At 39.0% G+C, this 12,475-nt stretch overlaps 1 protein-coding gene across 1 annotated transcript in view; it reads right to left on the minus strand.

The window, feature by feature from the left end:
• Positions 1–9,829, minus strand: part of LOC106963665 (transmembrane protein 189) — a 45,410-nt gene extending 35,581 nt beyond the window's left edge. Inside the window, exon 1 of the mRNA XM_015058698.1 lies at positions 9,407–9,829. Within this exon, the coding sequence (XP_014914184.1) occupies positions 9,407–9,566 (160 nt within the window). The 5' untranslated portion in view covers positions 9,567–9,829. The remainder of the gene's footprint in view (positions 1–9,406) is intronic.
• Between the last annotated feature and the right edge of the window lie 2,646 nt (positions 9,830–12,475).

A 12,475-nucleotide genomic window follows, 5' to 3' on the forward strand; every position in this document is an offset into this window, starting at 1 on the left:
ACGTTCTCTCACTCCTCAGACACGTTCTCTCACTCCTCAGACACGTTCTCTCACTCCTCAGACACGTTCTCTCACTCCTACACATTGTTCTCTTACTACTCTGCTATCATCTTTCAGTCCGTCATGTTCTCTCATTCTTCGCCCGTTCTCTCACTCCAATGCCACGTTCTCTTACTCCTCTGTCATCTTTTTTATTCCACTACGTTCCCTCACTCCTCCATTTCACTCCTCGTCCTTGTTCTCTCGTTCTGAAGGCTAACCCATCAGAACCACGGCGGGCCGTAGTTCTACCACGTTCAGCTCTGCTGCTCTTTGTCATCCATCACTCAGTCTCTCCCCCTCCATCCTCCTTGCTGGTGTTCTCTCAGTGGGCCGTCCTCAGATGGGACTTTGGGGGTAGACAGAGGAATGTGGGTGGTGAAAGTGGGTCACATGCTCAGAGAGAGGGAGAATAAAAGAGGAGAGACACTGAGGGAGGCCGCCATGGAAACACAGGGGTAAGGATCGGGAAGTGGGGGATGAATTCCCTCGTTCAGGAGGAGTGGATCAGTCGGAGGGCTCTTCGCTTTCATCTGATCTCTGTGGACGGCAGAACATGGGACACACACACGGAAAACCAACAACACACAGCGGAGAAGACAAACGACTCACACTGCAGCACAAACACGCCACGTCTGTCTCCGCCTGGACAATGTCCTGAAAGACGAACGCAATGCATTTCCCTGCAGATCTAACATGGAGGATTCAGTAATAAGATGGCAACACACTCACACAAAGACAAACAGATGCATGAAACACACACACACACAAACACACATGCACACACGTTTAACCCACAGGAGCTTCACAACCAAAAACACACGATGGACATTTCCCATCATGCACGCTGTCCTCTTATCTCCTGCAGCCGTCACAGAGATAATCACACACAGAAGTGGTTTAGGTCGCATTTACGAATGCATCCGACTCATCTCATCATGAAAACCAGAATCTATGACGGTGTATCAGAGAGAACGAAGATAAACAAATAATAGAGTCAATTTCCAATAAAAAAAATTCAAATTTTGAGATTGATCACAGAGGTTGGTTTTTTTTTGTTTGAAAAGTCAAAAATGATATAGAAAAAAAACTCAAACTATGAAATAATCTCAGAAATTTTAGAAATTTTTTTAAATGTATGAGTTTGAAAAGTAGAAAATTTGATAGAAAAAATATAAAGAATTTTGAGATTAATCTCATGATTTTTACAATTTTTTAATGCAGTTTCAAAAATGGAAAAGTTTTGACTTTTCAAATGCAGGTATTTCGAAGTGTTTGTCTTAAAGATTTTTCAGAGTAATTTCCGAAATTAATCTTAAAATATAAATTTTTTTCTAGAAAATGTTTGACTTTTCAAACGCAGAATTTCCACTAATTTTTTTTTTCTCAAATTCTTTAGATCAATCTAAAAATTTCCAAGTATTTTCTGGCAAATGTTTTGACTTTTAAAACTAATAAATTTACAAGTTTTTTTCCTCAAATTTTTGAGATTAGTCTAAAAATTTCAAAATTTACTCCTCCCACCAGCAGGTGGCAGCACTTCTGCTGCCTCGACCTAACTTGAGTTATCCTCTGATCAATGAGGTAACAAAAAGTCACATTTAACATCATACATAAGCACAAATATTGCAATATTTCTAAATTAGCACTACAGACACAGCTACTGAGTTTGTTGAGTTTTATCAATATATCCTGACACAACCGGCCCTTTAAGAAGAGTCTAAATGAAAATGAGTTCCACATCCACAATGTTTATAGCTTTTTCACAGTATTGTAATTTGTTTAGATGTAAAGAAAAGGAAAAAGTCAGAACTTCTCCATCAGAAAGCAGTGACTCCAGCCACCATGATGCCTCAGTGCCAATTAAACTCCAGCATAAAACCTTTCAAAGGTAGGCAGTCCTCCAGAGACACCCAGGCGCCCGGTACCCTCAGGGAGCCCCCAGAACAGTTTGGTCCAAAAGCGCCAATTGGTGTCAAAGTGCATCCCTGGCTCCGGGCCAAACAGAACTGTAAATTTAATGTCCCAGTGGACAGAAATCCTCTGAAAACAGAACCTCATTGAAAAGCAAAATGAGGATTTCCATAAAAACATGAAGGAAGGACAGGTGATTGGATGGAAAGATGGACAGATTCAACTTTTACAAAATGTACAGCGAAAAAAATCTGGTAAATATTTTTTACTGAATGTCTTCAAAACACCACGTGTAAGTAGAAACTAGTCACATACAATTCAGAGCTTTACATGATAAATAAAAAGACCTAAATATTATTTTTCTCACTGTCTGGAAACGGCAGAAAAACTGTTGAACAACTCAAAACCACTCACTCTTATTTTTTTCCCTTGCTCTTTGTTGGCTACGCTACACATAAGTCCGTTGCCATAGCAACCGACTGACAGCTACACTGTTTATCAGTGTTCAACACCAAAAGATGTGCAAACATTTCCCACTCAAAAGAGCAGAACATTCAGTCTGTTTCAGTTTTATGCTTTCAGGCTTGATGTTTATTTTGCGATTATTAATAAATGATCGCTACTGTTGCTATTAGCTAAGCTAACACTGCGGTGATAGACTGGCTAATTTACACATCTGCTCTGATTCTGCAGCACATCTACATGTTAAGGTTGTCAAAGTCAAGCTAGCATAACTGATCTACTTCTGTCTCCCTGACCATCTTCTTTTTAATTCAAACTTTTTCCTGACCTGGTTATCTAGTTGTCTTAGTGTTAACAATTAGCAAAGCACTGCGTCACTTTTTCTTTTATACAACAGGCGTACATTTAAGATTTAGTGCGTTATATTGATAACTTTGCAGCTAAAACCAATGCTTGCCATCATCAGGTGGTCGTTTTTGAATCAGAATCTTGCGCGTCTGATTCCGTAGCACCAACTGACAACAAATGTTGCTTTGAGGCACTTTACAAAAAAATTATTTTAACTTTCTGCATCCCAATCCAGCGCTGTAAAATGCCGACATTCCACAGTTTTCCAGAGTTCTGATTCTTTTTAATTTGCAGATCTCACACCTCGAGGTCACATGAACACACACCAACACACACTCAGGTCAAAGAGCCCTGCAGACCCACATGGCGCTGCAAGGCCCGAAACATTAACCCACTCTGACCTCTGACCCTTCTGTGTTCAGGGAGGATAACTGAGGAATATCCGGGTGTTGAGGAAACACACGGGTCGGTTTCTAAGGGTTCTGATGTTTAAGCTCGGCGTCGCTGTGATGTAAATAAAGTGGATGAAACTGAGCGGGTTTTTATTGGCACGGTTTAAAGTTTAATGAGAGCAGGAGAACAAGTGAGAGCTGAGGTCACTTACACGCAGTTATGTTTCTCCTCTGAAGGGACTTTCTATTGACTTCCATTCATTTCTGTCAAAATTAAATTGGGAGTCGAGGTTTGTAATCTTTCAGATATCATCTGAGCTGAAGTTAGCGCTGTAGCATTATCGTGAAAGGCCAAGTGTTAAGTGTTGTGTGTAAAATTATGGTTCATTAGTGTTTGAGAGGGCAAAACTACATCAATATGCCATTATCAATACTTAAAAAGGTCTCAAAACAACATTACCGTTTGCCGCAATAATTTATCATCTAGCAAAGTTTGTGGTTTATAAGATCCAACAGTTTGTAATCACATTCATCACAAACCACAAGAACTGCTTTCAGAAAAGTGACCGACACACTTATGATCATAAATACAAACATACAAGCTGCTCATAAAACCAAGAACCAAGATGCCTTGTAAATACGGAGGAGGAGGAGGAGGAAGGCACTGGACCGTGACACTTTAGCACATATGGGAGGACAGAGGAGACGAGGGAATGAAGGCAGACTTGGTGGGAGAAATGGAAAAGCAGAGAAACGGCGGCAGAGGGGGAAGCGTCCAGCTGTTTGTCCATCCTTGCCTTGCTGTAATGAGGCCGTGTTTGGCTCTACGGCGCGTCGCCGATGCCTCATCTAACTTCTCCAAACTCTAACAAGCCAAACTGCTATTTAGATTTACCTCCCGCCAGCGCTGAGCCGAGCCCCAAACAAGCGAGCGCGGAACAGCATGGCGCTCCCTTAAATGGACACTTTGACATTTTGGATTTCGGCTGTTTATTTTGCTTTAAACAGACACTTGTCAGCATGTGGGGGGAACATTTCTGCTTTTAAGTTTCCATAAAATGGCTCCGCTTGCATTGTTAGCGTCGCTGAGCATATCTTCGGCTCGCGGCCCGCTGAGCCCTTCGGCTGAAATGAGGGAGGGGGAGAGAGACTCACCTGATGAAAACAGAGCAGGCGGGAAACTGCAGGGCCATTATTTTAATCACAGGACCAAGACCTGCCCCTCCAGGATGCTCACGGTTACATTTCACTCTGTGACAGTGAGAATAATGACTACGAATCGCCACCAAACCAACAAACCTGGAATTTTTTTCTCAGAAGAAATAAAAAAAAAAAAGAGAAAGAGGCGACTGTTTTCTTTTCTCACACTGTGTGACATCACCTCCACTAATGGCAGGAAGATAAAACATTTTGAATGCTCTTCTTATGTTCATCTGTCATCTACACCCGATTATCCTTGACACACTCACACCTTACACTGCAAAAACATAAAATGTCACCAAGCATTTTTAGACTAGTTTCTATGGGCAAATATCTCATTACAAAACTAACTTGCTAGTAACTTTTCATCAAGACGTAGGCGCTTGTTTTAAGTCAATAATTCCTTACTGAATGGATTATTTTCTTAAAACAAGCTCCTACATCTCGCTTAAATGTTGCTTGAGTTAGTTTTTTCTTATCTGAAGTGTACCATAGAAACTAGACCCAAAATACTTTGTGATATTTTGAGATTTTTCAGTGTTTTGGTAGAATCAGACATTTCATTTTCATAAAATACAAAGAACAGCAGCACAACTGAAAGATCAGAAAAACAATCAAAACACCGCAAAAACACAAAAGGTTACCCAGTATGTCTGGTCTAGATTCTGGTGCAAATATCTTAGTACACTTGAAATGAGACAAAACTAACTTTTCAGAAACATTAAGAAAATAGTTCCTTAATATAGATGAAAAAAATACTGGTTCCACTGGCAGATTATTTCAGTTATTTTCATGGAAAAATGTCTTCTTAAAAGTGAATTTATCTGCCAAGGGAACCAGTATTTTTTCCATCAATATTAAGGAATTATTTACGTAAAACAAGCTCAGATTTCTTGCTGTGATGTTACTTGTAAGTTGGCTTTGTCTTTTTTCAAGTATACTAAGATATTTGCACCAGAAACTAGAGTAAAAATACTTGGTAAGGTTTTGTGTTTTTACAGTGCGTATAGCATCGAAGCAGCTCTTTGTTGTTACACATCCTGATTTTAGTGATTACTGTAACTCAATAAATCTAACTCAAACCATTTCTCTGATTTCCCGGCCCTCACCCTGACGGTTTAATGTTTCTCCAGATGTGACAAATTAACTTTTTATGATTTACACGGCGCACTCAGGCAAACAGGAACTCCTTAAAGCTGCAGGATCTGTGACCTCTCGTAAACTTTACTGCCAGGTACAACAACTTTGACGTTTTAACGGTGCTGCTGTTCCAAAGCCAACACCGGGGGCCGTTTCGGACTAGAACCGCAGCTGATAGAGACGGGGAAAAAAAAAATCACGTTTGATCCTCTTACGTGTCAATCCGGGCTGCAGCCGTCGGATGAAACGAACACGACCGGGTGTGTTTACTACCGATTTAATCTGCTTATCCTGACGTGATGCTGCACGTTTCTGTGCCAAACGCTTCAGTTTAGCACAAACAGAAACATTCTGGGGGTTTTACTGAAAATGAGACAAAGCATTACACACAACCAGATGGATGATTTTAACTCTTAGTTGGCCTGTCAGAATAACTAGTATAAACAGTCACAGATGTTATTGCAATAAACGATAATATTATTTACAGACTATTTTTGAAGTAATATAATGCTAGTGGCATAATAATAATGCAAGAACACATTCTGAAAGACCAATAAATGTTCATTAAAACTTAAAAATTGAGCTTGTTTTAATTCAGAATGTGAATAATTGATTAATTGATTTATTGTCAACCTTTCAGAAGATTTTTTTTATTTATTTTTAGAAGAGATTGTACCCATCAGGCTTCTTTGGTTTGAACTGCTGATTACAGTTTTGACCAGTTCTGACCAAAACCTTCACTGTCCATTTTTAAAACCCGTCTCAAAACTTTTTACCCAACTGAGAGTTGATATTACTTAATCTTTATTGGTATTGATTTTATCTGTTTAATTGCGTCGTTGTGGTTTGATCCGAGTTCCTGAACATGCAGCTGTTACCAGTTCCTCTTAATTATAACCAGCCTTCCTCGTTATCTGCCGTCTAAATGAGTGTCGGTGTGTAACCTGAGCTCCGCCGGCAGCAGAACAGGCCGACACTTATCCCTCTAATGTAATTGCACTGAGTAATGGTGCCGATCCAATAACATTAATGGAGAAGGTGACTCAGTTCCTCACAGCAGCTAAAAATAGGACAGCAGAGAAGAAGCCGATGGAGGTTAAACAACGAGTCAGAAGTTTAGTCCCACCATTGGTCTGATCCGGGTTTTTTAAGAGAAAGTGTCAACAGGTTGCCAGCAGGACTCGACTGGAGGCAATTAAAATGCTCAGTGAAGTGAGACACGGGGCAGATGGTCAGGCACAAACCAGCTTGATGCACAACTGGTAACACAGGTTTCCTCTGATAAAATCTGCGCCGTCCAGAAGTCACAAAACGACTCAATCTGCAGAACATTCTGGGTTTGGCCTCAGAGACGGAGCAGAGGAGTCAGAAATGTAAGTATAATACGAATTCATAACCCAAAGAGTGTTTTCTCACCTGGGAGTCCGGCAGATTTGGTTCGATTGAGGACCAAAACATTTGTTACATTTTCAGCTGCGGCGGTTCGCCTTCACACTGCAGTCCAAAACAATCCAAACGCAAAATGTGGAACGATGAACAATTATTTCTGTTTCATCATCTTGAAGCTGTTCTTCACCCAACGCCACGCAGAGAGATCCAGAGTTTCAGATACTCGACCGGCAACATGATCAACGACTCCACAACAAAGCAAAAGGAAGAGCATTTAGAACACCGTTTGTCTCATCTGGGCACCTGTAGCGACACGGTAAAGTAGGAAACTCTGCAGCTTTTCCTCAAAGGGCAACATTACACTGCAAAAACACAAAATCTTACCAAGTATTTTCGGTTTAATTTCTAGTGCAAATATCTTTTTGCACTTAGAATAAGACAAAACTAACTTACAAGTAACTTTTCAGCAAGATATGAGAGCTTGTTTTAAGTAAATTATTCCTTAATTTTGTTGAGAAAGTACTAGTTTCTCTAGCAGATTATTTATCTCATAGCAATACATTTTGTCTGTTATTAATGAAATAATTCAACATTTGTTACATTTTCAGCTGCTGTGGTTTTCTTTCACGCTACACTGAACCAAACAAACCAAACTAATTAAAAACCTGTTCCCCTCCTGGCCTGTGGGGGCGCTGCACCAAGAACCACTGAAGGAAACGGCAAAAAAAAAAAAGAAACTTCTAAAGACACTGAGCGAAAATTCCTTCTTCACCAAATGTAAACAAAAAGAAACCGCAGTGGCATCAGATTTTAGCAGTTGCAGTATTTCTCTTTTATCTTTGGTAAATCCATTTCTCCCGCTAGCACTAAGCTAACGTGTTTGTTTTGGTTGAATTTACCCAGAATGCCCTGAATTTTAGTTCACTTCCTGCTTTTGGAGAGGTCTAACTTAAAGACTGAAGTATTGGCTGAAGATGAACTAGAATCATTCTAATTTTTAAATATTGTAATTATTTTAACTGTAATTTTAAGTACTTTGATTTACTGTTGATCATAATTTTAATTGAATATAATATTAAAGGTCTTTTTAGGAGCAAGTGTTGCTAATTAGCTATGGCTGTATACATTGTGATGCAGAAAGTATTGTTTTGCTCTATGTTTTTGTATCTGTCCCTATCAAATAACAATGATTACTATTACCATTGCTCTGGTCCGCTTTGCATTCACATATGCATTGAAACTGCACCAGAGTTCACTTCAACTGAACCGAGACTGAGGTTAGCAGATGGACCAGCATTCGCTTTTTTCATCCACACCAGAGTTTACACTGCAAAAACTAAATCTTACCAAGTATTTTTGGTTTAGTTTCTAGTATAAATATTTTATTACGCTTGAAATAAAATAAAACAAACTAAAAAGTAACTTTTCAACATCATATGTGAGCTTGTTTTAAGTCAATAATTCCTTACTATTGATGAAAAAGTTGTAGTTCCATTGGCAGATTATTTTACATATAGCATGATATCTTTCCCATGTTATAAAGTGGCATAATCTACCAATGGGATTAGTACTTGTTCATCAATATTAAAGAACTATTGACTCAAAACAGATATTATATCTTGCTGACTTTTAGTTTCATGAATGCCTGATATTATGCACTTAGACAACACAAAATCTTGATTTAAAACAACAAATATATCAAACTGTAAAGTTACTTTTCGGTTAGTTTTGTCTTATTTCAAGTGCACCAAGATATTTGCACTAGAAACTCGACCAAAAATACTTGATAAACTTCTGGTTAATAAGTTTTGGTTTTGGCTCATATTTCTTGCTGAAAAGTTACTTGTAAGTGTAACAAGATATTTACACTAGAAACTACATAGAGATACTTGGTTCGTTATTGTGTTTTTACAGTGTAGATGGTAGAAACCTGAACGTGGTTCTGAAATAAATAAAGCAGACTAATCGAAAGTTTCTCAGACGGTTCCTAAATGTCAGCTGTTCTTGAATTTGACCCTGAACTGAGGAGTTTTCCAGATCCCAGGGCGTGTTGCAGCCTGCAGCCGCCTCTCAAACAGAACCATTTTCCAGAGCCTGCTTTATGTTAAAAGTTAACCCAGTTCTGGTTGGTTCGGCCCGGTGTGGGCAGCTATTTACAGCTTCGTGTTTTCTCTGTGCCACGCTGGGAATGAGCTTTAGATAACAGATGTTTCTGCGTGGAGAGCAGCTGCAGCTTCCAGCAGGCCCTCATGCTGCTCCACGCACAACATCCATCAGAACCACACGAGCTGCGTCACATTAAGTGTCCCGTCATGACAGAACCGAGCCGGTCTGCAGCCTGCACCAGAACCTGTCCCCATCATCATCAGCATCTCTGTTATCAGCTGCCCGGGTTATCAGCGCTGATACCCGGGTATCTGCGGCCGCTCGGCCTCCGCTGAATGAAAGCCCCGGTCTCTCCAAAACAAAACAGATTACCGCGAACAAAACCAGCGGGAAAACAAGCGGCATCACCCGCTTACCTGGGGAGTAGAGCCGCGCCAGCTGCCGGGCCCCGGCGTGCTGCGGCCCCCAGCGAGGCGCCGCGCTGCGGGCAGCCGCCCCATGCTCGTTCCCGTTCGGATCCTCCTCCGCCATGGACCGGTGCCTGATGTCGGTCTCCGAGAGAAGCGACGCCGCCATCGCCGCTGACCGCTGTCCCTCCTCTGGTTTGGGCTTTCAGCGAGCAGACATGAACCGGGCCAGCTTATCGGCTGCTGGTTCGGTTCCGTGTCCGGGCCTCCGGAGCTGTTTGACGCTGACTTAGCAGGAGGAAGGAGGCTGGAGCAGGTGATGGCAACTCGGCAGCAGAACCCGGAAACGCTGTGCTGACACACAGACCTACTTTTAACCAACCACCAACCGCTGCTTTAATGTTTAACTGGAAAACTGAAATACTTCAAAATGCTCCTTCATGTGAAGGAGTGAAGCGTTTCCATTTAATTAAACAAAATCACACTTAAACTGGCGGAGAAGTGTTATCTTAGGGACCGTCTGCAAATTACCTTCATCATAAAAAGTGGTAAACTTAGCTAAAAATAACAGTAATCTCAGTTATGGAGATAAAAACCTGAATATTACAGATAGAAAGAAAACTCACAAAGTTAGAAAGTTTCCACAAAAAAATCTAGAAAAAAAAGAAACATTTCTGATTTTGAAAAGTCAAAACTTTGCTAAAAAGACTCAGACATTTTTGGATCAGTCTCAGAATTTTTCTAGAAAAAGTCAGCAAATGTCTGAATTTTAAAACAAAAAGAATTGCTACCAGAGATTTATCTCAGAAAAAAAACAAGTTCGAAAAGTCAAAAATTTACAAGAAAAATATTCAGAATTTCTTTGATAAATCCCAAAAAAATGTCCAGAAAAAATTTTCCTAGAAAACTTTTAAAAAAATTCTAGAAAATCAAGAACATTTGGGGTTTGAAATATCAGAAAAAATTGCTAGAAAAATATTCAGAAATTTTTAGATCCATCCAAGAAGTAGCAAAGAAATTACAGAATTTTAAAACTAGAAAATTTGCTAGAAAAAAAATTTTTTTAGAGTTGTCTCAGAAATCTTTGAGAAAACATTAAAAATGTCTGAGTCTGAAAAGTTGAAAATTCACAAGAAAAATATGCAGAATTTTTTAGATCAGTAAAAAAAGCATGGACATGTCTGAATTTTAAAATTCAAAAGGAATATCGCGTTTTTTGATTAAACAAAACAAAAGTTCAACTAGCTGGAAATTTGGTCTTAGAAACCATTTGAAAATTATTTTTATGTTAGAAAGGAAAGTTAGCTGAAAATAAACATCAATCTCAGTTTTGGAAATAAAAACCTGACTATGGCATAAGAGCAATTGTAGATAGAAAAATTTTTTAATTTTCCACCCAAAATTGTATTAAAACTTTTCTAGAAAAAAAAAAGAGATTTCTGAGCTTTAAAAAGCAGAAATTTGGAGATTCATCTCAGAAAGAAAATCCAGGAAAAAAATTAGTTATTTAAAAAAAAAAATAATGACATCACATATATAAAAAAAAATAAAATCTTTTGTTTCCGAATATAACCAGATGGTCGTTGTTATATTGTAATCATGATACTTGACCTAAAATCTTGATTAACTCTAAGTAATGACAGGTTTGATATTTTCAGTTTGATTTTGTCATCAGAACCATGTTATTCTGTTGTCTAGACCCAAATAGCTAAATATGTTGAGTCACTGGAATCGTATGAAACTAAACAGAGAACTGAGGAAAACGACTGGAAACAAATTTATGTTTCTCCGTCCAGACATGCTGCATCGTGGCAAAGTGAGGCGGTGACCTTATGAAAGAAATCTTTGTTGTTTCAGAGGCAGAACCGCCGCAGAGCGGAGGACAAACGTTTCTGTGTTGCTGCTCAGCAGAAATAAACATCAGAATCTGATTGGTCACAACTTAAACAAACAGCTTAATGCACGCCCATTTAATAAGGAAGGGCAGAGTTTCTTCTGAGTATCTTTAAGAAATAATTTCTTTTGAAGCTACTTGGATCCTCCGATGATCATGATCAGGGCCGGCCCAAGGCATATACGAGTTAAGCTTCTGATTAGGGCCTCCACACCACCAGAGGGCTCCCAAGAGCATCAAGCTAGCATAATTATATATACAGTAACATTGAATAATGCAAACAATTTGTATATTGTTTTTATAGTTGGTACAGAGATTAATCTCTTCCTGTTGTCTGCTGCCGCTGTTTTGGAAATATAAGATCAATCAATCAATCAAATTTTATTTGTATAGCACATTTCAGAAGCAAAGCATTTCAAAGTGCTTTACATAATTAAAATGCAAACAGCATGTGACATAGAATAAACAGTGAGAAAGAGAAAGAGGTTTTGAAAAAGATTAAAACAGATAAAAACATTAAAACCCCTTTTAGGAGTTCAGTTAAACGTCGTTTAACTGGGGCTCAAACCCTCTGGGACTTTAGTCAAAACCACCGTTTGACAAGGACTCCAACCTCTAGGTTTTTAGTTGAAACGCCGTCAACTGGGACTCTTGTTCCCAGACTCTCAACTGGGATATCAAACCTATTAACTTCTTTACTATAAATTTACTACTTATCAGCTGATGTTAATTTCAAATAATTTTATACCACATTTAATACCACTTTGCATCTCCAAATCCACATTCTTTTGATTTAGCTGCTCTTGTAATGCCAAAATCAGCAGCTGTAATAACACTGGCATGATGTAAGCTAATAAAAAGTAACATTAATGACCCAGGCATGTTTCACAGATAGATTAGCTCAATAATGATGAAGCATCTGGTGTTGAAATGTTGCTATGGGGGGCCCCAAAAGAAACTCTGCTTAGGGCCCCAAAAAGGCTTTGGCCGGCCCTGATCATTAGCATTTATTAGCTTTGGGTGTTTGGACAAATGCCTATTCAGCTCTAAAGTAAAAGAATATTTCAATATTTTCAAATAATCTGGACTACATTGAATAAAATCTGGTTTAAAATCTAAAGTATTAAAACTGGTCAAACCCAGATTGGATCATTCAGTGTTGATTTAGTTTCATTACACAGTTT

This window comes from Poecilia latipinna, unplaced genomic scaffold (genome assembly GCF_001443285.1).
Source record: "Poecilia latipinna isolate Pla-1442-1.1 unplaced genomic scaffold, P_latipinna-1.0 Scaffold1566, whole genome shotgun sequence".
Lineage (NCBI taxonomy): Eukaryota > Metazoa > Chordata > Actinopteri > Cyprinodontiformes > Poeciliidae > Poecilia > Poecilia latipinna.